Source organism: Martes martes (genome assembly GCF_963455335.1).
Source record: "Martes martes genome assembly, chromosome: X".
Lineage (NCBI taxonomy): Eukaryota > Metazoa > Chordata > Mammalia > Carnivora > Mustelidae > Martes > Martes martes.
The window spans coordinates 92496137-92523569 of NC_137897.1; the positions used below are offsets into that span (position 1 = coordinate 92496137).

Below are 27433 nucleotides of genomic sequence, written 5' to 3' on the forward strand. Positions count from 1 at the left end.
TTCAGGTCTGGGAGGCTGGAGGGCCCCTCCTCAGAGTCCGCCCCCGACCACCCGCCATTCTCGGTCACGTCACGCTATTTTAACAGATCCATTTCAGGTTCACTTGCTTGGCTGGGACCCCTGCCCCAGAACATGAGCTACTCTGTTCTCCACTCTGTCCCCAGCTCCTTGTGCAAAATCAAGCCCGTAACAGCTACTTCGTATCTAGGAGTTGACTGGGGAAGGGACCAGAGTAGACCTGAACAGGAAGCGAGCTACCTCTGCCTCCGGGACTAGAAGGAGAGAAGGTCGGGAACGGATGCGACTAAGGGTGCCCCTATGTCCTCAGTGCTTTGGAAAGAAAAAGTGTCTGCCAAGAGAGAAAGGGCTTGCAGGCAGAGAGGTTGGGGAAAGCGGTGAAGGCTCTAAATTGTTCCAGGGGGACCTGGGAAGGTCGCTGACCCAGACAGGACGAAGTGCTGGCCAGCTGTGGCGGGACCCCATCCCATACTGAAACCAGAGATCCATGATGTCAGACTCCACCCACTCACAAGCTCGGGACACTCTTCTATCTGGGGAAGAGGTCAGAGGAAGCAGATTGTGGGGCTGCTGCTAAACTGGGAGTTTGCAGGGCAGATGTTATAATATTAAAAGGAGGGAAGATTGATCTAGTCTTGTTTCCAACAAAGCATGGTTGCTGTAACAGATATCAAGCCCAGGGTATTGATCAGAATGTGTGATAATGAGGAATCATGGGCAGTGGCTTAGAATATTTGGGCAGAAGACCATTATCATATACATTTCTGTGGATTTTTTTCTAATTTTTAAAAAAGATTTTTATTTTTATTTGTCAGAGAGAGAGATGAAGGCAGAGGGAGAAGCAGGCTCCCTGCTGAGCAAGGAGCCCGATGTGGGACTTGATCCCAGGACCCTGGGATCGCGACCTGAGCCGAAGGCAGACACGTAATCAACTAAGCCACCCAGGCATCCCATAAATTACTGTAAATTTTTTAAAAAGAACTGCAGGCCTGGCCTCTGCACACGGGACTCTAATCGCTGTCACTAGGATGATGTGGCATTGCCTCTCACCCACTTCCCAGACCTGCTGTAATTCCAGACCGGCTGACCTAGAGCCCTCTGAGCCAAGAGACAATAATGCATCCCCTGGACACTGCCACAAATACATATTATCAGTTTTCCTTGTGTCCTTTCCCAAAAAGTCCGGCAGCTATTGAACAAAGCCCCTGTCAGCTAGAGAAGGAGAGCCAGAATGCCACCCCAAGACCAGTCAGACCGGGAGCTCAGAGCAAGGGGTCAGGAGATAAATGGAATTTCTACCTGAGTTCGCATCAGAATCCATCTCAGGGAGTTTGCAGATCCACTTGGAGATTATTTTCCTTGTTTAAAGGGAAGTGAGGTTCAGGGCATCTGGCTGGCTCAGTCGGTAGAGCATGTGACTCTGAGTCTCGAGTTTGTGAGTTTGAGCCCCATACTGGGTATAGAGATTACTTAAAAAATAAATCAAAATTTAAACAATTTTTTAAAAAAGAGGTAAGGTTTACAGTAGTACCAGAAAAAGACCAAGGACTTAGGTATAAATTTAAACAAAATACTTGCCCGATCTGTACAAGAAAAACTACAAAACGCTGATAAAATAAATCAAAGATTAAATAAAGGGAGAGAAAACTGTGTTCATGGGTTAGAAAATGCAATATTATTAAGATGTCAATTCTCCCCAACTTGATCTTTGGTTTTGACACAATTCCAATCAAAATTTCAGCAAGAATTTTGGAGATCCCAGCAAGCTGATTCTAAAATGTATACAGAAAGGCAAAGGAACTAGAATAACTAAAGCAATTCTTATAAAGAGCAAAGTTGGACAAGTCATCCTACCCAATTTCAAGACTCACTACAAAGCTATACTGATCGAGTCAAGACAGTGTGGCATTAGCATAAGCATACACAACAGACAAAAGAGATAGTCCAAAAATATAGTCAACTGATGGGGCGCCTGGGTGGCTCAGTCGATTAAGTGTCTGCCTTTGGCTCAGGTTGTGATCCCAGGGTCCTGGGATCAAGCCCTGCATTGGGCTCCCTGCTCAGCAGAGAGCCTGTTTCTCTCTCTCCCTCTGCCTGCCGCTCTGCTTACTTGTGCTCTCTCTGTCAAATAAATAAATAAAATCTTCAAAAAATATATAGTCAATTGACTTTTGACAAAGGTACAAAGGCAACTGAATGGAGAAAGGAAAGTCTTTTCAGCAGATGGTGCCAGAAAAACTGGATGTCTATGCAAATTTTAAAAAATGAACCTCTACACATGCATCACACCGTACACAAAAATTAATTCAAAATGGGGGCACCTGGCTGGCTCAGTTGGTTGAGCGTCCAACTTTTGATTTTGGCTCAGGTCATGGTCTCAGGGTCCTGGGACTGAGCCCCTCATCAGGCTCCCTGCTCGGCAGGAAGCCTGCTTCTCTCTCTCCCACTCCCCCTGCTTCTGTTCCCTCTCTCCGTGTCTCTCTCTGTCAAAAATAAATAAATAAAATCTTTAAAAAAAAAAAGTTAAAATCTTAAAAACAAATATAGTCGTCAGAGAGGTAAAGCAGCAGCAGAGTAAAACACCAAGGAAATCAAAAAGGGAAGCTTTTTCCTTAAGAAAAGGAGGTGACCCACAGTGCTAAGGATTGCAAAAGGGTGGAGACAAGCTAGTTTTTAAAAAGCTTTTCAATTTCTCTTACGCAGTAGAATTACACCCCCAAATGTCAGTAATTATTACAGTGGAAACATTTTACATTTTACTATTTTATTACAGTTGATAATCTGCACCAACACAAAACAAAACAGAATAAGACTTTCTGAAATTTCAATATGGCTCTTAGTACTAACAGTAAAACACTGTATTTGCTGCTAAAATCCTACAAGAAAATAAAGAGAACAGAGAAACCACGGCATATCACTTTTGTAAGTAGTTCAATACGAAAGCAGCCAACATTAAAGAGCACGTTTATTTGGTACTAATGACATCAAGATTTGCAGTCTTAAAGATGAAGCAAAGTGTGCCATTTGAACCAGCTGTTAAAATGGTTTAGGGTTAGTATCTAAGGACAAATATTTCAGAAAATATGTGGAAAGGTGACAACACATTTGCTACAGGGAGTCCCCTATGTGTCTTTACAGCGCCTTTTACTTGGTTTCTCAAAATGAAATTGCTATCTGTTCTCAATAATAGATTTTTTTTTTAAAATCCCATAGGAGAAGCAATTCAGCCTAGTTCTATAGTCAGATTTTTGGCTTTATCACTTCCTGGCTACAGGATCTTAGGAAACTTATGCTCTCAGAGCCTCGATTCTCATCTGTGAGATGAGAATGGGAACAGACCTATCTCATAGGACTGTCATCTTGTTTTGACTAGGTCATACCCACGAAGTGCCTTCCATGGCACGTAACACAGAGTGAGCAGCCATTAAAGAGTATTGTCATCATCCATAAACTCCTGCAGATATTTATATAAGGACTGATAAAATAACCATCCTTCAAATCTAAAAATAGACAGAACAGGTTTAGTGAAAGTGAGAGCATGAAAGTGGCCATGTGAGGAGGCTGTGATCACAGAGCAGAAGTTTGGATCTCTAGAATCTTGGATCTCAGACGTGGTGGACATGGCAGCCAGGCTATGGTCATGGGAGTTTATGGCTACAGAAGCGTGAAGGTAAAGGTCACTGTTTGGAGGTTAGGTCAAGGAATTGCGAGGAGATTATGGTTGGCTATCTACATGCTGTCCAAGTATCTTTCAGAACAAGGAAAGGAAATGAGGTGGACAGGAAGACTCGGTTGCAAAGACCTCACTGGATGCAGGAGAACTCGGGAAGATGGCAACACAGCCCCACCTGGCTTTCCCAGGTCCCCTGCCGCTCCTCTTTCTCCCAGTTCTTGCTAGCTCGCATCCATCCCCCTACTCCAAGCTACTCTGCCTTCCAAAAAAGGAAGGCAGGGAAAAAGCAAGGAGAAATGTCCTATTATTTCCCAGCAGCGCCTTACACGCGTCTTGGGCGACTGCTGAGCGTCAGCTTTCCACTGTAGAGAGTACGAGGCGATTAAAAGCCTCTTCCGGCCCAACAGCTTGTAACACAGGTGAACAGATAAAAACACGTATATAACGCTCCATACTGTTATCACTGAAACGGTGTGACACTTTTTTTTTTAAGATTTAATTTATTTACTTGAGAGACACAGAACTAGAGAGAGCACGAGCTGGGTGGGGAGGGGCAGCCTCCCCACTGAGCAGGGAGCTCGATGCGGGGCTCCATCCATCCTCAGGAGCGCGACTGAGCCGAAGGCAGAGGCTTAACCAATGGAGTCACCCCGGCGCCCCTAAATATTTAAAAAGACAACACTCCTCTACAAATGGCAAATGTGAAATACGAGCTGGCCAACAGCTACTTTTGTTTTGTCTCAGTATCAGTTCTTACTCTAGGTCTCCCTCCCGTACCCACATATGGAAGCAGGCGTCTTCCTAGCTGCCTGACGGGATAGTGGTCACCTTGGGTTGCTTACTGAGACCCCATTTTCATTTAGACCTGGGCTACCCTACCGGCCCCCGCCCCCAATCTGGCTGTTCCTTCTTTAAGTACAAAGGCCAGTAAGGAATAACGCATCTACAGCTTTACCATTTGAAGTAAAGGAAGAAAGACTATATTTTCAGGGATCATTTCTGTAGTTTGTTACCAGGGAAGTTTCTCTGAATGCGAAGCTAAAGGAAGCTTTATGGAGATTCTGGCTTTCCACGGATTCCTTTCTGACAGGAGAAAGGTTCAAACCATAGCCAATTCCTGCCCATCTAAGAATAGTCACTTAAAAGAATCAGAATTGCTGTAACTTTAAATATAATCCATGCCACTTTCTCTGTGATACATCATAGTACTTTTTGAAAAAATCTATAAACATTTTATTAGCTTTGAAGAGGGACTAAGAAGAGCTACTTTCGAAACGAGGGACACTCAAGCCCTGTGTTCAGACTTTCCACACAGCTGAAGAAGTTTACATCAAATGCACAAAAAATAGTACAGAAGACCTATATACAGAAAGATTTAGAAAACCCATCTCTAGAAAGCAGGTCAGACAGACTCAAAGCCCTCACCAAAAGTAGGAGGAATCAATGGGAAGTAATGGAAAGCCTTCCACTGGGGCCAAAAGGTGACCACCAGTCCGTGGAGTCAAGAAACAGTTCTTTTTCCTCCTTGTCTAAATGCCTGCTTCCGGTCTGGGCTGAGAGGAAGGTCCTGATCACTTGAACTGGTTGTCAATCAAGGTCCCCTTCATCTTTGCTTTCTTGGCTTCCAGTTCAGCCTGGAAAGGAAGAAAAACACATGCCCTGAGCGACGCCATGACATTCTCATTTTCCTTCCTTCTCCTAACTGCCCAGACACTATCCTTTTGTGTTCATTTAGTACAGAAACTAGAACAGTGGTTGGTAAATCATTACGAATCTCTAGCAACTGCTTTCCAACCTTTCTGATATTATGCTACACATAGAAAATGATGGTGTCTGTGTGGTAAAAGGCTGCGGTCAAAGGTAATCAGCGCAGGGCTCCTACAGCCCCAGGCCCTTCAAAGGGCTGAGGGAATCAATACCATGATATACCAGTATCCCATTCCTGGCAGAATAAGACGAGAAACACTGTTCTGGAACAGTGTTACTTCATGTCGTACGGTCCGTGAACTGTTGGTTGTTGGTTCATGCAAGATATGTATAAAAATCAAGAGTTAGCATCTAGAACCTCGCACAGTAATTTGCCAGCGTCATAACAAAATCAAATAATTTAGCATGAGCACTTGAGGCAAATGCATTTTTATGGCATTTTATAAATTATAAATCTGTTCTTGACAAACCGGAGATTTAAAAACAGAAGCAAGCCCCGGCCCTTCCCCTCGGCAAATGGGATAGGCACGGCTCTAGACCACGATGACAGGGCAATGCTGTGCCCAAGACCCACCACCTGTCACCGAAGGAAGCTCTCCAGTCATCAGATTGCACCGCCACAGCCTCCGATGAGGCACCAAGACAGTGATGGCCGATTTTAAAGAACTAGCAAAAGTACACTGTTATCAAGAAAACCCAGCTTGCCGGCGCCATCAAACGCAAGCATGCGCGCGCCACGAGTCTGTGACTCATACAGAAAGTAGGGGCGGCCCCGGGGCTTTAGGGAGCCCCGAGGCCCCATCCCAGTGAAGCCAATGTAGCACAGCTGTACGCCCTCCCCACCTAGGTGCGCATCCACGAACCCCGACCTCTGCCCCCTGACCTCGAACCCTGGGTAGCAGGTTCAAGTACCGGCCCAGTCAGGGCTGGCCAGCGAGTACTCTAACTTGGGGCCTGGAGCTCGTGGTCACTAGACAGAGTACACCGACCGTGATGGGCCAGGGTGAGAGAGCTGGCCACCAGCTACCCGGCGCCCCGCACCCCGCACCCCGCACACAGACTTCCTGCAGGATCTCCCCGACCGCTGGAGGGTCTCTCAGACCGAGAAACCCTTGCCGCCCGGGGCCACTCACCAGCTCCTGCAGTCGCCGTTTGCTCATGCCCTTGCGCTCCAGCTGCTTTTCGATCACTTTGGCATTCTGTGCGTACGAGTCGGCGACTTCTCTCTGCGGGAGGAAGAGTGTCACCCGGGACCCGGCAGTACCAGTGAGTCCCAGAGACCTTAAGTAGCAATTCCTGCTCCTCGGATCTCAGAATTGTTCCTGAAACGGACTCTGTTCCCTTTAAACTCGTCAGCTGTTCAATAATCCAGGAGAGCTCAGGTTTCAGCCGAAACCGTTTGAAAAACAACAGATAACATCTCTCTGTAAACCTCATTATACTGAAGGACCATAAAGGTAATTGCTCCTACTGCTAAGGAGAGCCTCATAAGCCACTCGAGCCGGACTGACGGGACCTCAAACTGCAGAGTCCGATAGGTTTTAGGGATGAAGAGGGATGAGGGATGAGGGATTTGCCCCCTGAAAGCATCTCAAAACCAGTATGAAAATGCCACTGATCCAGTCCAACTCCCTGGTTCTCATTTTACAGATGCCCTAGGGATCCAGAGAGACAGGAACGGGCCTGGGGTCCTCTAGTTTCTTACTAAGACAGTAAGGCCTGGAAGCAACATTTCTCATTATTCCGCTACTCGAATGGGCTGGTTCTAGAGTCCCAGTTCCTTCCGGGCCCACCCCCCAATCCAGTTCCCTTGGGAGCAGAAGCACTCACAGCCTCAATCTCCTCTTCCTCTTCATCAATGGTAGACACCGTAACGGAGCTGAACTTGCCCATGTCTTTGGTCCGTTTGGTCATCATCACCTGGAGTCACAGGAGGAGGAATCAGTCTCATTCACTGCAAGAGGCTCTGGGAGCTGCACGTGCGCACACGCGTGTCCACGCACATGCCTGACTGCAGGGTGAGGCGTTTGGGCGGGGGAGGACGGAGAGGCTGGCCTATCTAAAAGTGCCAGTGGAATTTTTTTTTTTCTATTTGGATTCTATTTTTCTAACATTTGCCATCAAGGCTTTTTAAAGTATATTCAGAAATGAGCCTGCCTCCTTTCATTTTTAACTGTCCACACTGAAAAAGGAAGAGATTTCAAAGGAAATCAATGTGAATCAAAACCATACAATTTCTAACTTTACTCCTGGGACAGCCACAGGAAAGAAGAAAAGAACACATAATAGATGTTACATTAACATCTGCTCACCCATAAAAATGGCATCCTCTTAATAAAGCATGCGTCCAAAAAGGGCACTTTCTCATTACACTCATTGAAAGATGGAGGGCGATCCGGAGATTTGCAGCTATATGAACCGGTCGGTCTCCTTCAGTGATTACCTTCTTAGGAGGCTCTTGCTTCTGAGTGTAGATATTCGTTTTACCAAAACCCTGGCCGAACTTGACTACTGCGCCATCCACAATGAAGGTCACGGGGGCATTCTTGGGCTGGGACTGATAGAAGAGGGGCAGTCCACACCTGCAAACAGCAGAGTCAGTCTCTGGGAAGCTCAGAATCCAAATCCCCAAAACACCGATTCACAAAGTGCGCTCAGACACTGGGAACAGTTTCATTCATGGCATAAACTGAGGATTCGTTCCTTCCGGTGTTTCCCAGAACTGCTGCCTAAGAATCACTGAGGAATCACTTTACCAAGTAAGAATTTGTTACAGCGGCTGCTCAGACTCCCAGCTCCTTCCAAAGATCCTCATTCAGCAAATCTGGAAGCTGAGGTCTGGGAATCTATCACTTTCCTCAGCATCCCAGGTGATTCTCAGCATTGGTCAAGTTTGGGAAATGCTGGCGCCTGCTGCTGTTTGCTTTCCTGTTAAAGCCACTGCCACTCTGGGGCACCTGGTTGGCTCAGCTAGGAGAGCATGTGACTCCGGATCATGAGATTGTGAGTTTGAGCCCCATGCTGGGTGGAAAAATTACTTAATAAATAAAAATTTTAAAATACAAGTTTCTAAAAAAATATATATATATACGTATATACGTATATATATATACACATATATATATACGTATATATATATGTGTATATATATATATATATTTTGAAACTTGTATTTTAAAATTTTTATATATATATAAAGCCTGCTGGGGCGCCTGGGTGGTACAACCGACTCTTGGTTTCAGCTCAGATCATGATCTCAGGGTCGTGGGATCAGGCCCCATGCCGGGCTCCGCACTCAGCGAGGAGTCCGCTTGGGTTCCCCTCTCTCTCTTTCTCACTCTCTAATAAATAGATATATCTTTAGGAAAAAAAAAAAACTGCTGCCATTCTTCCCAGAAGTCTGGGTACCTAGCATGGGGGGTTTGTCTAGTTTTGTTTGGGTTTTTGTAGTGTTGAGAAGGGGTGTAAAGCTCCCTGGCAGTTGCTGGCCAACTGCTCTAGGGAGTAATCATCATACTTTCTTGGGTCGGTCAGTTTTGTTCTACTTTTTCAGTTACATGAAGTACTCCTAAGACATGATAAAATGTTGGGGGGCCGCCTGGCTGGCTCAGTTGGTGGAGTGTGACTCCTGACCTTGGGGTTGTGAGTTTGAGACCCATGTTGAGTACAGACATTACTTAAAAATCAGATCTTTAAAAAAAAAAAAGAGACACAAACTGAAGTTGACAACTCTAGTGTGGCTGGGAACTAAGTTGCCTTCGTAGCCATTTCCATGCCTTGATTCTCCTCACCTGAGTCCTCTGAGAGCCAAGGTGTAGCTGTCATGCCATCAACCAGATGGAATGTACTGTAGTTTAGTATTCTCACTGTTACCGGCCAAAAGCTGGACATGTAGATATAGCTTTACAGAACAGTCTCTAACGCTCTTGTGGGTCTATGGGCCCTCCAATAGGCTTTATAAGTAAGTCTGGATTACGTTACGTTATGTTCCATTCACCATACAAGCCAGCGATTCCACTCCAGAGAAAACACGTGTCCCCACCAAGGTTTATACTAGAATGTTTGTAACAGCTTTATGCTGGACAGTCAAAACCGTCAGCAACTCAAATGCCCTCGTACAGGGGGAGAGGGACAATGGAGCCATGGACACTACTCACCCAGGAGGAGGAACAAACTACTGATCCATGTTAACAACTTGGCTGAAACCCAGAAGCATTATGGGAAGTGAAAGAAAGCAGACGTGAAAGATACATACTGTATGTAGCAGAACATACTTGTACAATGTAGATAACATTTTTAAAAGATTTTATTTATTTATTTGACAGAGAGATCACAAGTATGCAGAGAGGCAGGCAGAGGGAGAGGGGGAAGCAGGCTCTCTGCTGAGCAGAGAGATTGATGTAGGGCTCGATCCCAAGACCCTGAGACCATGAACTGAGCCGAAGGCAGAGGCTTAACCCACTGAGCCACCCAAGCGCCCCTGTAGGTAACATTTTTAGAAAAGGCAAAACTGTAGCTACAGAAGGCAGCTCAGCGGCTGCCAGGGGGGGAACACAGAGAAGGGGACTGACGGCAAAGGGCACAGGAGGCCAGGAATGGCCCGCATCACGGCATGGTGGTGTTAGCGGACTGTATGTTTCTGTCACAAGTTCTCAGACTGTATGCTTAACACGGGCAAATCTGGGGAGCACCTGGCTGGCTGTCAGGAGAGCAGGCGAAAGTTGGTCTTGGGGTGGTGAGTTCAAGCCCCACAGTGGGCACAGAGATTAGTTAAGAAAAAAAAAAAGGACAGAGGCGCCTGGGTGGCTCAGTCGCTGAGTGTCTGCCTTCGGCTCAGGTCATGATCCCAGAGTCCTGGGATCGAGCCCCATTTGGGCTCCCTGCTTAGTGGGAAGCTTGATTCTCCCTCTCCCACGCCCCCTGTTTGCGTTCTCTCTCTCGCTGTCTCTCTCCCCGTCAAATAAAATCTTTTTTTAAAAAAAGGCAAATTTTATCATATATAAATTATATCTCTATTTAGAAAAATGATACAATGTTAAAAAAAAAGTCTGTGACCAGCTGGTCAGAGATGTGACTTCGACTAGTCTGAGAAGCATATTGGTATTTGTGTAGTTGAAGTTCGAAGGCAGTTGGGATTACAAAGATAAAGATAACAGAGAATGGTATCCACATAATTCCTTCCTGGACACACTACCGCCTTTGCTTTTGCGCGATTGGGAGAATCCCACGCTGTTAGACACGTACTTGGCACACTTCTTCCTGTACTGTCGCTCAATGCCTTCAGGCCTGTGCAGGAAACGGAAGTAAAAAAAAAAAAGTATGAACAAATAACAAAGCAAGAAATAATTATTTATGTTTAAAATCAACTGAACCTTGTAAAATAAAAGAAAATCTCAACAACAACAAAAAAAAAAGTGTATTAGTTAAATTATTAGTTAGTTATTAGTGTATTAGTTAAATTAACTCATGCCAGCATTGTTTGCATAATTTACAAAAATGTTATTCTGTGAAATATCTAAATAACATTCCATGTTAATAAAAAAAAAAATGAGCAGCAGGACCTATTATAGTCACAGCAGCAGGCAGGGTCACGGTGATAACAATAACAACAATAATAATACCAGCACCCACATGTACGCAGTGCTCAAGAACGTATGTATGAAGCCATTTGAGCCTTACAGCAACCCAAGTGCCTATTACCATTCCTATTTTCCACATGAAGGCACAAACCTAAGCACATGATTTGCCCCAGGTCAGAGTCCAGAAACAGAATAGGCTGCATTCAAGCCCAGGCCACCAAAGCTCAAGAGCCCACAAGAGCGCCTTAGGTAAGCAACTCTGCCACCCACCCAAGATGCTTAACACAAACCTGGGACTCATCCTTGACTCCTCTTTCTCTTACTGCCCACACCCAGTCCATCAGCAAATCCTATAGATTTTCTCTCCAAAAAAAGATCTTGAACCTGTCTGCTTTGCTCCACCTTCCGGCCACCATCTCTTCCTTGGCCGACTGTCATAGCTTCCGGACTGGTCTCCTCACTTCCTTGCCCCTTGTTTGTTTCCCTTTTTTAAAAGGCCATATGCATACATGGCATATGTAAGAATATAAAGAAAAGTAAATATCCTCCCCACCCACCCTTCACCCACCCCGTTCTCCTCCCCAGCGGCAAATATTGCTTCTGGTTTCTTCTGTTCCTCCCAGAGACAGTTGATGATTCAAGCAAGGAATCCTTATTGACATATAAAGAAAATATATTTTATTTCTTTCCCTTTTTAGACAAACGCAGCATACCTTACACTTCTTTGTTCTTCATTTGTTTGCCTAAAAAAATATCTCCTGGTTAGCAAATACATAGGGGGCCCTTCCTTACCAATTGACAAAGAGGTACCTCATTCTTCATAAGGGCTGTTTTGTGGATAAACCGAAAAGTCTTTTACCTGTTGGATATATTCCTAGAAGAGTATCCGCTTTAAATTCTGAGAAATACTGCCAAATTACTCTCTAGGGAAGTTGAACCAATCTACGTTCCTACCACCAATGTGAAAGTTGTGTTTCTCTCCAGTCTCTCCAACACAGGATGTGATTAAATTGCACGACTGTCAATCTGACACATGAAAACTGTGCTCTCATAATTTGCATTTCTTTTTTTAAAGAGTGAAAAGTGAGGCATCTTTTTGTGTATCTTATAGGCATTTGTGTTTTCTCTTTTTGGGTGAACTGTCAGTTCATATCTTTTGCCTACTGAGTTGTCTTTTTATTTTCTAGACTTGCAAATGTTGACGGGCCTTATAAATATTTCTTCCCCAGCTTGACTGGGGAAATTTGAGATTTGGGGGCAGTCAAATCGAAAGCAAGTGCGTGCATGTGTGTGGTATTCGGTTAGGCCTTCCTTGTTCTAAATTCATACCTAACATACAAACCTTAACTACTATTCTAGAATCTGCTTCCGCTACTGTTACACTCCAAATCATTCTTTAAACAGAGGCAAGAGTAGCTTCCTAAGACACCTAGAATAAAATCCAGCCTCCTTACCATGGCCTCCCAGGCACCAGCTGAGCACAAAACTGGACCCATCTCCTTTCACAAATGCCCTCCCTCCCTCACCATGAACCAGCCACAACAGACCTCTGTTCTTTGAACAAACAAGTGCTTTCCCACCTCGGACCTTTCACACACACACTTCTCTCTCCCCAGAATGCTCTTCTCACTGCTTTCCCATTCTCATTTTTGGGGTCTCAGCCACTTTTTCAAAGAAGTTTTCACGATACTCTCTGTATGAGCCCTTTGTTTCATTCACAGGACCTCCCAGAATCATAATGACTTTATTTTTCTGTCATCCCACTGCACTGTAAGGCCCATGAGATCAGAGATTAACAGAGACCATGCCTGTCTGACCACTCTATCCCCAGAACCAAGCAAAGTACTGGAAACAAAATAGACATGCAATAAAACACTGGTTGAAAGAATTCTTTAAAGAATTTGGTTTAGTGAGGAAAATTACAATCATGGAGGTAAGTTCTTAAATGGAGAAATGTATACCATGTAATGGGAATGCAGAGGTGGGAGCACCAAGTCTGTCTGAGGCAGTCATGGAAGGCTTCATGAGGAGGTGGCTGAAAGCCAATGGTCCTGATAGCAAGCAGTATTTCAAGCAGTGGGAATATTATGTGCAAAGCCAAAAAGCACAGCATATTCAGGGAATTATAAATAGCCTAATGTTAGTAGGATTTTTAAAAATCAAGAGTACTACTGGTCTGACAGAAAAAAATTTGTAAGATTATCCTATGAATGATCATATGGCAAGAAATGAGATAATCAAGATGAAATGGACAAATTCCTAGAACAATAGAATAACATAAACTACCAAAACTCACTGGAAAAGAAACAGAAAATCTAAATAGACTATTCCATGTAAAGAGATTTAATTAGTAATCAAAAAACCTTGCACAAAGAAAAGCCCAGGATGAGTGGCTTCACTGGTGAATTCTACTAAAAGTTCAAAGAATTAATACCAATGTTTCACAAACTTTTCAAAAGAAGAGGAAACACTTTCCAGCTCATCACATGAAGCCAGGATTACCCTGATACCAAAACCAGACAAAGGTACCACAACAACAACAAACTAGAGATCAATATTGCTTACAAACACACAGGCAGAACTCTTCAAAAAACAAAAAAATACTAGCAAACTGAATCCAGGAGCACAGAAAAAAGATCATACAACATGACCAAGTAGAATTTATCCCAGGACTACAAGACTGGTGCAACATATAAAAAAATTAATCAAAGCCAAGACATCATAGTAATAGAACAAAAGAGAGGAAAAAATGATCATCTCAACATCTCAACAGACACAAAAGAAAAGCAGCTGACAAAATTCAAAACCCTTATTAATATACCAGGCATAGAAGGGAACTTTCTCCACCTGATAAAGGGCATCTATGAAAAACCCAGTTACTAACAGTTATATAAACTAATATCATACTTAATGGTGAAAGACAGAAAGCTTTTCTCCTAGGATCAGGAACAAGACAAGGATACTCACTCTCAACACTTCTATTCAACATTGTAGGAGAAGTTTTAGCCAGGGCAACTGGCAAGAAAAAGAAATAAAAGGCATCCAGATTGGAAGGGGAAAAAGTAAAACCATCTCTATCTGTAGATGACATGATCTTACACACAGAAACCCTAAAGAACACACAAACATATACACAATTAGAGCTAATAAACAAGTTTAGAAAGACTGCAGGTTACATGATCAACATATAAAAACTAATGGAGTCCTATATACTAAAAAAGAACAATAAAAAATAAAGATAAGAAAGCAATTCCAGTTACAACAGCATCAAAAAGAATAAAATACTGGGGTGCCTGGGTGTCTCAGTCATCAAGTGACTGCCTTCGGCTCAGGTCATGATCCCAAGGTCCTGGGATGGAGCCCCCCACTGGGCTCCTTGCTCACCAAGGGAGCATGCTTCTCCCTCTCCCTCTCCCCCTGCTTGTGTTCCCTCTCTCTTCTGTGTCTCTGTCAAATAAATAATAAAATCTTAAGAAGAAGAAAAAAGAATACTTAGGAAAATTTTAACAAAATAAGTGCAAGACTTGTGCACTGAAAACTATAAAACACTGCTGAAAGAAATTAAAGAACACCTAAGTAAATGGAATGACATTCCATGTTCGTGAACTGAAGACTTAACATTAAGATGGTAATACTCCCTAAACGAATCTATAGCTTCAAAACAATCCCTATCAAAATCCGAGCTGGCTTTTTGCAGAAATTGACAAGCTGATCCTAAAATTCACATGGAATTACAAGGAATCTAGAGTAGCCAAAACAATCCTGAAAAAGGACAAAGTTGGAGGACTCACATTTTCTGATTTCAAAACCACAAAAACCACAATAATCAAGACAGGGTAGTACTGGCATAAAGACAGACAGATCAATGGAATGGAACAGAGGGTCCCAATAAACCCATATATATATGGCTAACTGATTTTTGATAAGGGTACCAAGACCATTCAAAGGAGAAAGAACAGACTTTCCGTAACTGGTAGCAGGACAACTGGATATCCACATGTACAAGGATGAATTTATTACATACTTATCTCACGCCGTCTAAAAAAATGAACTCAAAAAAAATTTTAACTCAAAATGGATGAAAGGCTTAAACCTATGAATTAAACTATAAAACTCTTAGAAGAAAATGTAGACATAAACCTTCAAGACCTTGAATTAGGCACTGGTTTCTTAGATAAGACTCCTACAGCACAAGCAAAGAAAAAAATAAGCTGGACTTGATTAAATTAAAAACTTTTATGCTTCTAAAAGTGTCACCAAAAAGAGTGAAAAGGCAATCCACAGAATGGGAGAAAATGTTTGCAAATCATGTATCTGTTAGGGGGTTAGCATCTATAACATATGAATTCCTATGATCCAACAATTAAAAAGACAAATACACCAATTAAAAAATGGGCAAATAATTTGAATAGACATTTCTCCAAAGAAGATACGCAAATGACCAAAAGGTACATGACATATATGACCCAGCTATTCATAAGCATACACCCATGAGAACCAAAAACATGTTCACACAAAATCCTGTACACATGTCCACACGTTTACAACATTACCCATAATGGTAAAAATTTTAAAAAAAGGAAACAGTCCAAATGCCCATCAACTGATGAACAGATAAACAACATGTGGTATGTCCTTACAATGGAATGTCATTCAGCCACAAGAAAGAATAAAATACCGAGTCATTCTACATCGTGGGTGAACCTGGAAAACATGCGAAATGAAGGACAGTAGTCACCAAAAGCTACAATATTTAAAGATTTTATTTATTTATTTGACAAACAGAGATCACAAGTAGGCAGAGAGGCAGACAGAGAGAGGGGGAAGCAGGCTCCCTGCCGAGCAGAGAGCCCAATGCGGGGTTCGATCCCAGGACCCTGGGATCATGACCCGAGCCGAAGGCAGAGGCTTTAATCCACTGAGCCACCCAGGCGCCCCTTTATGGCTCCCTTTTAATGAGGTACCTAGAATAGGCAAACCCATAGGGACAGAAAGTAGATTAATGGTTGCCAGGGGCTGGGGGAGAAGGAAGTGGGGAGTGACCATTATTAGGTACAAGGTTTGTTTTAGGGGGGTGATGAAAATGCTCTGGAATTGATGATGGTTGCACAACCGTGTGAATATACAGGATTGCACCCTGTAAAATGGTGAGTTTTATGCTCTATGATTTCCCCCTCATCTCCGAGGGTGGAGCTGAGGCATTAGGATTTTTCAAAAACTCCCCTGGATGGTGCTAACACAGCCAAGAGGCACATCACAGAGGTGCATATGAAGAAGAGTAAAACTGCAGAGAAATAATTACATGCATCTTACAAGGCCAAAGTGCTTTCCAAAGTCATTGTACCTATTTATGGTCCTTCTGGTACTGCAGAGACTCCTAGCAGCTCTTTGACAACACACGGGTATTGTTTTCCCAGTTGAGGGATAAGGAAACTGGGGCCCAAAAAGGTTAAGCGAGTTGCTTCAAGTCTCACGGTGGTGCTGCTCCACCATCTTTAACAGCCCGCCTTTCCACTTATGTCAAACGGGCTATGATTCACTAGCATCACACGACTAGGGCCCTAGCCATAGTTCCGGTTCCATGTAACTTACACTTCCATATAACTTCCTACTGGGACTCTAAATTCAACCTCAGCCTGAAGGGAGAAATCCACCATACAATGGACTTCTGGAATCCTGGGGTCAGCCCATCTCATAAGCCTGAGCTTTGAAAACACAGGATTTTAAGCAAAGGGGACTGTGTATTTCTCAGTGAGAAATTTTCAAATACCAGTGCCAAGGAGGATTTTGTCAAGTTTGCAACAATTCATCTACTCTAACCATGTGCCAACAATCAGGCAAGGTATACTAAGGGTTTTGGAAGTACAAGGCAGGATTCTTGCTCTCAAAAAGTTCATGGAAGTGAGACAAGATACTGAATTGGCATAAAGAAGTGATTAATATGAACTAGGCAGCTGCACTAATTGACTCTGGTCTAGGATCATGTGAGGGAGGGAAGGCCAAAAACAAAACATTTTTCCTGGTTGTGGCAGTCTCTAAGATGACCCCCAATATTGGGTATTGAGTATTGGGTATTGACACCCAGTGTAGTCTCCTCCCAAACTAAATAGGGCTGACCTGGGACGTCTGGGTGGCTCAGTGGGTTAAAGCCTCTGCCTTCGGCTCAGGTCATGATCCCAGGGTCCTGAGATCGAGCCCCGAATCAGGCTCTCTGCTCAGCAGGGAGCCTGCTTCCCCTTCTCTCTCTGCCTGCCTCTCTGCCTACTTGTGATCTCTGTCTGCCAAATAAATAAATCTTTTTAAAATAAATCTTTTTAAAAAAATAGGGCTGACCTGTAATAACAAGAGAACACTGCAGAAATGATGGTGTGTGACTACTGAGTCTCAGTTCTAAAAGATATTGTGGTTTCCACCTTGCCCTCTCTTGGATCACTCACGCTGTGGGAGGCCAGCTGCCACAACACAAGGATAGTCATGCAGCCCTATGGAAGATTCTTGCGGTGAGGAACTGAGGTTAGTGCTCAGCTGCCAACCACGTTGGAGGTGGAACTCCCAGCCCTAATCAAGACTTCAAATGACCACACCCATGATCGACCTCTTTTTTTTTTTTCTTAAGATTTTATTTATTTGAGATAGACTGAGAGCAAGAGAACACAAGCAGGGGGAGCAGCAGGCAGCAGGAGAAGCAGGCTCTCCAATGAGCAGGGAGCCCAACGTGGGGCTCGATCCCAGGACTCCAGGATCATGACCTGAGCCGAAGGCAGCCACTTAACAGACTGAGCCACTCAGGCGTCCCCCCATGATCCACCTCCTAACCACAGCCTCATGAAGAGATAGGAACCACCCAGCTAAACTGCTGCTGAATTCCTAACCCACAGAAATTATATGAGATGATAAATGTTGTTTTTTTAAAAATCAAGGGGCTAGGGTGCCTGGGTGGCTAAAGCCTCTGCCTTTAGCTCAGGTCGTGATCCCGGGTCCAGGGATCGAGCCCCACATCGGGCTCTCTGCTCAGAGGGGAGCCTGTTTCCCCCTCTCTCTCTGCCTGCCTCTCTGCCTACTTGTGATCTCTGTCAAATAAATAAATAAATTCTTTTTAAAAAATAAATACAAAATAAAAAATCAAGGGGCACCTGGCTGGCTCAGTTGGTAGAGCATGCAACCCTTGATTTCAGGGTCACGAGTTCAAGCTCCACATTGGGTGTAGAGCCTACTTAAAAAAAGAAAAAGAAAAGAAAAAAAAATCAAGGAGTACCAGGAGATGAGAATAAACAGGCAGGCCAAGGCAAGATCACAGAGAGGCTTTAGATTTCAATTTTACCCTGCTAACCATGATTTCTAAAATCGTACTCCACCAGGACCCCTAAATGAAACTGGATAGGGGAAGGGTAGGAGTCCTTAATGGACTGGGCTTGACTCTTCCCCAGTCACAGCAGCTTCCTGCGTATTCATACTTCTGGACAAGTACGCCACTTGAAGAAAGGATTCACTGTCTAAAAATGTCTGAAAAGCACTGTTACAAGTGATGGAGAGTCACTAAAAGACTGAAAGCAGGAGACTTATGTAATGTGCGTTTGAGACCACTCAGGCAGTAGACAACAGACTGGAGGAGAACAAAATGAGAGGCAAAAAGACCAGGTAAGAGGCTACTTCTACAGCCCAAGCAAGCGATGGCAGGCACTGGAAAGATGGCTTTGCAGCAGAGCTAAACGGGAGACACCCACGAGACAGACTGGAAGGGGGAGTGAACAGGACACGGTGAGCGACTGGTGTGTGCAGGGGATGGTGAGGCTGGGAATGGATGAGCCAAAGGGAGGACTGGCTCATGGATTCCGGCATGGACTACTGCATGAATGGGGGTGTCATCAGAGAAGGAGGAGGAGAAGGAAGGAACTGTGTGTGGCTGATATTTAGAGACCTGTCTGCAGTGGCTCGACACAATGGTTTGTTCTCCTGTAAAAGACATCCAGAAGAGGGGCGCCGGGGCGGCTCAGTCAGTTAAGCATCTGACTCTTGATTTCGGCTCAGGTCATGATCTCAGGGTCATGAGATCCAACCCCACATCGGGCTCCATCCTGGGCATGAAGCCTGCTTGGGACTCTCTCTCGCTCTCTGCCCCTGCCCCCCAATTCTCTCCCCCATCTTAAAAAAAGAAAAGAAAAGGTGGTTCATGGCAGTGACTGGGACCCAAGGATGGTGATGGCAAAAGCTCTGCAATTCTTGTGGCCTCTCCTTCCTGGTCCCAGGATGGCTGCTGGTGCTCCAGTTATCATGCCCATTGTCCCCAAAAGCAGGAAGGAATAAGAATAAAAGAGTGAAAAGGCCTTTCCTTGGAAGCCTCATGCAACAACTTCTACTTCTATCCCTTTTACTTGGCAAAAGTGAAGTCACATTCAGAATCTTAGGCGTCATTTGGGGCAAGGGTGGGGTGGGCGCTGTAATATATGCCGTAACTTTTCAGACACCCGCATACAGGCAGGTGTAAAAGAAGAGTGTTGTGGCAGTGCCGGGTCAGCCCACCTGCAGTATTTCCTTATTAGAGAAATAATGAGTCTGGCCTTGGTCATGTTCGATCTGAGACAGAACATCAGGTGAAGAAGGAGAGGAGGCAGTCAGATACACAGTTCTGGGTATGGGAGAGAAACGTAGGCAGATCTAGATTTTGTGAGTCATCAGCACATAATGTAACTAATGCCATGACAGGTCGTAAGGACGTCCAAGGAGAGTATAAAGAGAGAGGGGTAAGATCCAGGTCAGAGCCCGGGGGAATACCAACATTTAAGGGGCAGGCGGCCAAAGAATCCAGAAGACTGAGAGAGCCAAAGATGTAAGAGAATCCCCAGAGCAGCTTCAGAGAAATCAAGGAAGGAGAGCATCAAGGGAGGCAGGGTCAACAGAGAGACAGAAAAGCACTGGATTTGCAACAGTGGGACTGCTGGATGGGAACGGGGGGCCCAGGGAACAGTGTCAAAAGAGAGGAACTTTAGAATGAAGACTTGGAGGTGGACTGTGATGGGCTCCGAGGCATGGGTCCTCTTTTTTTTTTTTTTTAAAGTAGACTCCAGGGGCGCCTGGGTGGCTCAGTGGGTTAAAGCCTCTGCCTTCGGCTCGGGTCATGATCCCAGGGTACTGGGATCGAGCCCCGCGTCGGGCTTTCTGCTCCGCAGGGAGCCTGCTTCCTCCTCTCCCTCTGCCTGCCTCTCTGCCTACTTGTGATCTCTGTCAAATAAATAAATAAAATCTTTTTAAAAAAATAAAAAAATTTTAAAAATTAAAAATTTTTTTAAAAAAATAAATAAAGTAGGCTCTAAACGTGGAGCCCAACATGGGGCTCGAACTCACAGCCCTGAGACCAAGACCTGAGTCAAGATCAACAGTGGGATGCTCAACCGAGGAGCTCCCCCCAACACACCCCTGGGCTCCTGGGCACATGGGAGTGGACAGACTGCACGTATTCAGCAACCAGTGCTCACACACACCCCTGGCTAAGGAGGGAAAGCAGGTCGAAATGCGCCCCCAGCCAGGAGGGGAGCACACTAGAGTGGGCCACTGAACAGACTGCTCATGATTAGAGCAGGAACAACAGCAACTGGGGGGGGGGGAGTTTACCCTGCCTTGTTGGTCAACTCTGAGAACTCTCTGGCCCGACACAGTCACCTGGCCAGAGGTCACGAGCCTGGGCAATACCCAGCCCTAGGGCGAGGTCCCAAAGCTGGCTCACTTCCAGGACCAGGCTGGTTGGATTCCGGGGTTTCTATTTCAGACTAAGGCCACTCCGTTTTCTGGCCTAGGGGGAGAGCATCTGCCTTTTAGTGCCATGGGGGCCTCTGGCCTGCTGTGTTGTTAGATCAGTTTTTGTATTAACTGAGTAATACACAACCGTTCGATATATAGAAATACTATTACACATTAGTATATGTAACTATGATATATGTAATATAATAAACACATCATAAATCTTAGTGATCTTAAAGATACTCAGTTGAAGATTTTTTTTAAAAGATTTTATTTATTTATTTATTTGAGAGAGGGAGAGAGAATGCATGTGAGCTCAAGTAGGGGGAGTGGCAGAGGGAAAGGGAGAAGCAGACTCCCTGCTAAGCAGGGATCCGGATGCGAGGCTTGATCCCAGAACCCCAGGATCACGATCTGAGCTGAAAGCAGACACTTAATGGACTGAGCCACCCAGACGCCCCTCAGTTGGCAATTTTCAAAATCAGAAAACTAAACAAGGGTTAATGGAGGGAGAAAAAGACAAGGGATTAGCTTCACTTAGGGCATCTTACTTGTCAACCATCCTATTCATCATAATGGGGTATTCTCCCCGTGCTTCCCAAAGGGCATTCCTTTGTAAATTTCATCAATTTTATAATCTGGTTGTATTACTGGCCTCGAGTTGTATCTCGTGTATGACCAATTTCCTCTTCAGCTGCACAATTCTAGAAGCCTGTGCTCTAGAAGCACAGTGGTGCTCGAGGCCTCATTTGCTACTGAATGTCACCTAGCGGTACTTCTTTTCGTTAGTGTGGGCTGACAACAGTTTGGTTTCTTAAATTAACATAGCAAGATGTCAGCCTGTTGCTTTCTCCAGCTCAGCCCTAGAATACAAGCTCCATACAGGCAGGGTACTTTGCTTGTTTACTGGTTGTACTGGGTTGGATGGTATCCCTTAAAAAGTCACATCCTTCCAGGAATCTCGGAATGTGACCTTATTTGGAAAGAGGATTGTTGCAGATATAATTAGTTACAATGAGGTCATGTAGATGAGTAGAATGTGCCCTTAATCCGTTGTGACTGGTGTCCCTATAAAAAGAAGAGAAGAAAAACAGAGACCAAGACACAGGGAGAAGGCCATGTGATGATACAGAGACTGAAGTGTTGCATCTGCCAGCCAAGAAATGCCAAGGACTGCCGGCAACCACCAGAAGCTGGGAAGGGCCAAGGAAGGATCCTCCCCTAAAACCTTCACAGACACCATGGGTGGCTCTGCCAACAGCCTCATTTCAGACTTCTACCCTCCAGAAATGTGAGACAGTTTCTGTTGCTTTAAGCCACCCAGCTGTTGGTACTATTATGGCAGTCCTAGCAAATAAATCCACTGGCATCTCAAAGGCTTCTGGACAGGACCCTGGCACAGAGCCGGAGCTGAGGAAACAAAATGTATGTGAAGGAACGTCTGGACTTTTTAATCCCCTACAACTGACCTCTCTGTGGCCTCAGGCACCTGTTGATGGCCACCCTCCCCAGACATATACACTTCCTGACACTCTCTCCTCCCGTTTTCCACATGGCCAGGTTCCAACTGTTTTGTCCGCTTTTTAAATGTCAGTGTTCCCCAGGATGGTATCTTCAGTCCTCTCTCTTCTTGCTCCACATGCCATATAACGTTAGCCCTTCCCAGGTTTCAATTCCTTATCTCGGCCAAGGACTCCCAAATCTCAAACAGATCCAACCATGTCACTCCCCTGCTTAAAAGAGAGAGATGGCTCGGGGCACCGGGTGGCTCAGTTGTTAGGGGTCTCCCTTCGGCTCAGGTCATGATCCCAGGGTCCTGGGATCGAGCCCCGCATTGGGCTCCCTGCTCAGCAGGAAGCCTGCTTCTCCCTCTCCCACTCCCCCTGCTTGTGTTCCCTCTCTCGCTGTGTCTCTCTCTGTCAAATAATAAATAAAATCTTAAAAAAGAGAGAGAGAGAGAGAGAGAGATGGCTCTTGCCAGCAGGTGAGGTCCAAACTTGCCTACTTCAGCAATTCACTCTCGCTCCACCTCAGGATGCATGAAGCCCTTCCTGTAAAGTCACCTGGACTACAGTCACCACGGACCGTTTGAAGTTCCCAAGCATACCGTAAGTGCTCCTTTCAATGCTTCCATATTCCCTCCACCCGGGATGGTCCTCAGCCCCCTCATCAACTTGGGTGAAATCCTAGTTCAAGGCCAAAGACAAATGCCATCATCGTTTGGTGCCTTTCAGCACCATTCAGAATGACCCGCTCCCATCTGCTTTCCCATAGCTTTTGGCTTACCACCCCGGCATTCATTTCACTCTATCACAGAAGGTAGCCAGCCCCCCGCCACCCCACTGAGCTGCGGGCTCTTCAGTGGTAAGGGCAGTACCTCATTCAACTCCACAGAGCCAGTTCCCTGCTTGGTGCCCGGCTCACGGCATGCTAAGACATCACAGATCGAATGAGCTCATTCTACTTGCAAAAAAACCAAATTACAGCTATTGAATGGCAACAGAATCACATCTCAGCAGCATTTCAACAAAGCACAGCGAAGGTATTGCCACATTAACAGAAGTTAGAGAGCTAACACAAATGTCGAAGTGTTGGACCCCTAAGAACAACCTGTTTAGCACTAGCTGGGGTACTTATATTCCTCAGGACCAGACTAAAACACAAGGAAATCCAAGCATCAGCCTCTTACCTCCGAAGATACATGGTCTCCTCATCCTCCGTGTTACAAAACTTGTGGGCGTGTTTGGCAGCATCGATCACGCGGGAGCGATCCCGGGGCCTCATGGGCAATTTCTCTAACTGACAGTCTGAAGAAATGGAATAAGATTCCATCACTAGAGTTACTGAAAACTACCCTGGGGCAATCACAAGTGTTCAGTGGGGGCCCTTAGCACTGTAATGTTTTACTATAATTACTAATGCTTATGGAAGTCTATTATTGAATTTCCCAACTGAAAAGGACTCAGTGTCAGAAGGTCTGGAGCTCCGTTATCACCTTGGTGATCTTTGGCAAATTACTTCCTTTTGTTTTGTTTTGTTTTTACTCCTTATTGGAAGGATAAGTAGATGACAGTATCTCAAAAGTCCTTCCCAGCACGGCAAGTTTGCTATGTTTCTGTAATCATGGTACACTTGGTTTGTGTTCTAATGCATGAGAATCAGATGAGACAATCAAGCACCTGGAACCACCTATGAGGAAGGCACTGGGAGAAGTGGTTAAGTGCTTAGAAAAAAGAGAGAGGGTCGGTGCTATGCTACATGCGACAGGCAAATGACCCAAACCAGCTCGAGGAGTGTCAGTCTGAAAACGATGAAAACATACAGGAAACAAACAAGGTGCAAATAAAAAGCAGATGGAAATTGACAGAATGCAAATGAAGTACCCAAAGGGTCACAGAGAAGTCAAGTGATCACAGTGATTCGAGATTAATGGAGGAAGGGGCGGGGGAGTTGGCACCAGGCAGCCTGCACGTTCACTAATCTTCCCAATGACCTACTGGATTAGACACTTTGTATTCCTAGTTTAGAAATGAGGGAATTGGGGCTTACAAAAGGCAAGATACTTGCCACACATTTACTAAGAGGGAGAACAAGAATTCACACTCAACTCTAGGTGATTAAAAGAGAACTCACTTGCACAAGAATTCGAGGGCTCTCCGTGTACCAACCGAAGTTCAAACATGGTGCTGGGGATCAGCAAAGGACAAAGCAGAGACCCTCCCCTGATGAAGTTTACATTCTAGTGGAAGAGTCAGAAAATTTTAAAAAGTAAGAATTATAGGGGCGCCTGGGTGGCTCAGTGGGTTAAGCCTCTGCCTTCAGCTCATGTCATGATCCCAGGGTCCTGGGATCGAGCCCCACATGGGGCTCTCTGCTCAGCAGGGAGCTGTTTCCCCCTCCCTCTCTGCCTGCCTCTCTGCCTACTTGTGATCTCTCTCTGTGTCAAACGAACAAATAAAATCTTAAAAAAATTTTTTTAATAAGAATTATATAATATGACCATGGATAATGATAAGTGCTCAAGATATTAAAAGGATGGACAATGATCTCAAATAGGGATAAGTGCTACCAAGAAAAATCAGGCAGGGTTAAGAGGACAAAGAGTAACTAACAAGAGTACCATTTTAGATAGTCAGGGAAGGGACATTTCAGCAGAGACCTGAATAAAATAAGGAAGGAATTCCAGGTGAGGGGTGATGGTGTCTTGGATTCGAGTGGCAGAAATGGAAGTAGTAAGTAGTCAGATTCTGGACAGATTTTCAAGTAGCGGCAAAATGTGTTGATGGACTGGATGGGCATAAGGTAAGGGAAAGAAAGAAGTCAAGATTGCTTCTGAGATTCTGGGTGAATAGTGCTACCACTTACCACACTAGGGTGGTACAGTGGAGAGCAGGAAGTACGGGATCATGAAGTTGACCTGAACATGATCACTTTGAGAGACCCACCAGATATCCAGTGGAGACAGGGAACAGGCAGCTGGAGTTTGAGGGGAAGTGTAGGTTAAAGATGAACATTTGGGAGGAATCAGCATGTAAATGGCATTTAAAGCTTGGGAATGGTTGTGGTCGCTTAGAAGGGAGTGAGTACAAATTGTGAACAGGTGAGAGGACTGAGCCCTAGGGCCTTGCAATGCCTAAACATCAGAGTCAGAAAAGGAGCTAGACACTGAGGAGGGGCAAAATCAAGGTAGGAGGAAAAATCCGGAGACTATGGAGTCTTGGGAGCAAATGACAAAAAGTGTTTTAAGAAGGATGGAATCATCATCTCTGTCAAATGACACAGATGAGAACTAAAATGAGCACCGGCAATTGAGCACTGGCACCACTAACAGGTTCAGTTATTGACCTTGACAAATATGGTTTAGATGGTGAGGTGGGAAGAGAAATCTGCCTGAAGTGAGGTCAACATGGAATGGGAAGTGAGGATGCAGCGACAGGCAATATAAGCAACTCTTTTCAGAAGTTTTGCTATAAAAGCAGCAAAGAAATGGGGTTACAGCTGGAAGAGAACGTAGGATCAAGGGAACGCTTTATTCTCGTTTAAGGTAAGAGCTGTGACAGACTCGTAGCATGCAGGAGAAAGGTTATAAAGTTTCTAGAAGCGGAGTGGGAGGAAAGGGAAATAAACAGTTAATTTTTTCTGAAGAAGGAATTTAGTTTTGAGGGAAGCATGGATACATAGAAGGTTAAACAGAAAAGCTGCCCTGGAGTAGGGCAGGGAGGCATCAGCGTGGAGCAGGAAAGCCCACCAATCTTCAAAGAGACGCGCCTCCCAGATCACACCCAGAGAAAATCCGCCCTAGAGAACCCGAAGTTTCGCTTCTTGCAGACGCCCTCCCGTTCCCTACTACTCACCCAGCACCAGGACCATCTGGCCACACAAACAGTAGTAGACGTGGAGGGGCTTCTCGCCGTCGTCATACTCCTCCCGATCCCGGGTGTCGGAGCAAACCACCGACCGGGACACAACTTTCGGCATCGTTCACAGGAGCAGCGCGAAAACTCTACGCCAAAAATAAGGGTCGCGCAGAAATGACGTCACAGACGGGCGCCAAGCCTTTTCCCAGCCGCAACGCTGGTCACGTGTCCGTAGCGGGCCCGTGGACTTCCGGGCCGTTCCATTAGACCCGGATGCGCGGGGGCGTCATGAGCTCTCTGAACCTCCTTTGCTTTGGCCTGAGTTAGCTGGGACTGCTTTACTTGGGACACCCTTAATACCATTTAAATTATTCATATATATTTCTGTACATGTATGTATATGCAGTTACATAAACCCAGATATAAAAAAGAACTATGTTTACATATTATAGGGAGAATACAAGTTTTAGGTGTTTCTCTAAATAGGATTTTGATTTTAATGGCTATCCTCGGGTGAGTACCTAATGAAGTAGAGGTATCTTTTTTAACTTGAGATACAATTCATATGACATGAAATTCACCCTTTAAAATGTATAATGCAAAACAAATGTGTAATGTGGTGGTTTTTAATCACAAAGTTGTGCAATCATCACCACTAATTCCAGAACATTTTCATCTTCCCTAAAAGAAATCCCATATAACTAGCAGTCACTCTCCACTTTTTCCCAGCGCCTGGCAACCACAAATCTACTTTCAGTCTGTCTGGATTTGCCTCTTCTGGACATTTCATATGAAGGAAATCATACAGCATGTGGCTGTTGTGTCTGGCTTCTTAGCAATATGTTTTCAAGATTCATTCATGTTGTAGCACGAACGGGTAAAAATTAGTAATGAATCAGTAAAAAGGAACTTCATTCTTTCTCGTGGCTGAAAATCCTGTTGTATGGCTATCCCACATTTAGTTTATTAATCAGGTAATGGACATTTGGGCTTTTCCGACTTTTTGGATATAATGATTAATGCTACTGTGAACGTTGGTGTACAAGTTTTTGTGAGGACATATGTTTTTAGTTCCCTTCATTGTATACTCAAGAGTGGAATTGCTGGGTTGTATGGTGACTTTATGTTTCACCTTTTGAGGAACTGCCAAGAGTGTTTTCCAAAGCAGCTTTACCATTTTATATCCCCCACCAGAATATATATATATATATGGTGTTTCTTCATAATCTCACCACCAATTATTTTTGTCCGTCTTTTTGATCATAACTATCCTGGTGGGTGTGAAGTGATATCTCACTGTGGTTTTGATTTTCCTTCCCCTAGTGGCTAATGTTGAGTACCTTTTCATGTGCTGATCGGTTATT

At 44.7% G+C, this 27433-nt stretch overlaps 1 protein-coding gene across 1 annotated transcript; it reads right to left on the bottom strand.

The window, feature by feature from the left end:
- Nucleotides 1-2769: 2769 nt before the first annotated feature.
- STEEP1 (STING1 ER exit protein 1) lies at nucleotides 2770-26239 on the bottom strand. Its single transcript, XM_080794887.1, has 7 exons — nucleotides 26067-26239; nucleotides 23402-23519; nucleotides 10643-10684; nucleotides 7842-7980; nucleotides 7229-7318; nucleotides 6532-6624; nucleotides 2770-5325 (listed from the first exon to the last, which is right to left on the bottom strand). The coding sequence occupies exons 1-7, from the start codon at nucleotides 26188-26190 to the stop codon at nucleotides 5263-5265; spliced, it is 669 nt and encodes a 222-aa protein (XP_080651013.1). The 5' UTR covers nucleotides 26191-26239; the 3' UTR covers nucleotides 2770-5262.
- Nucleotides 26240-27433: the final 1194 nt, after the last annotated feature.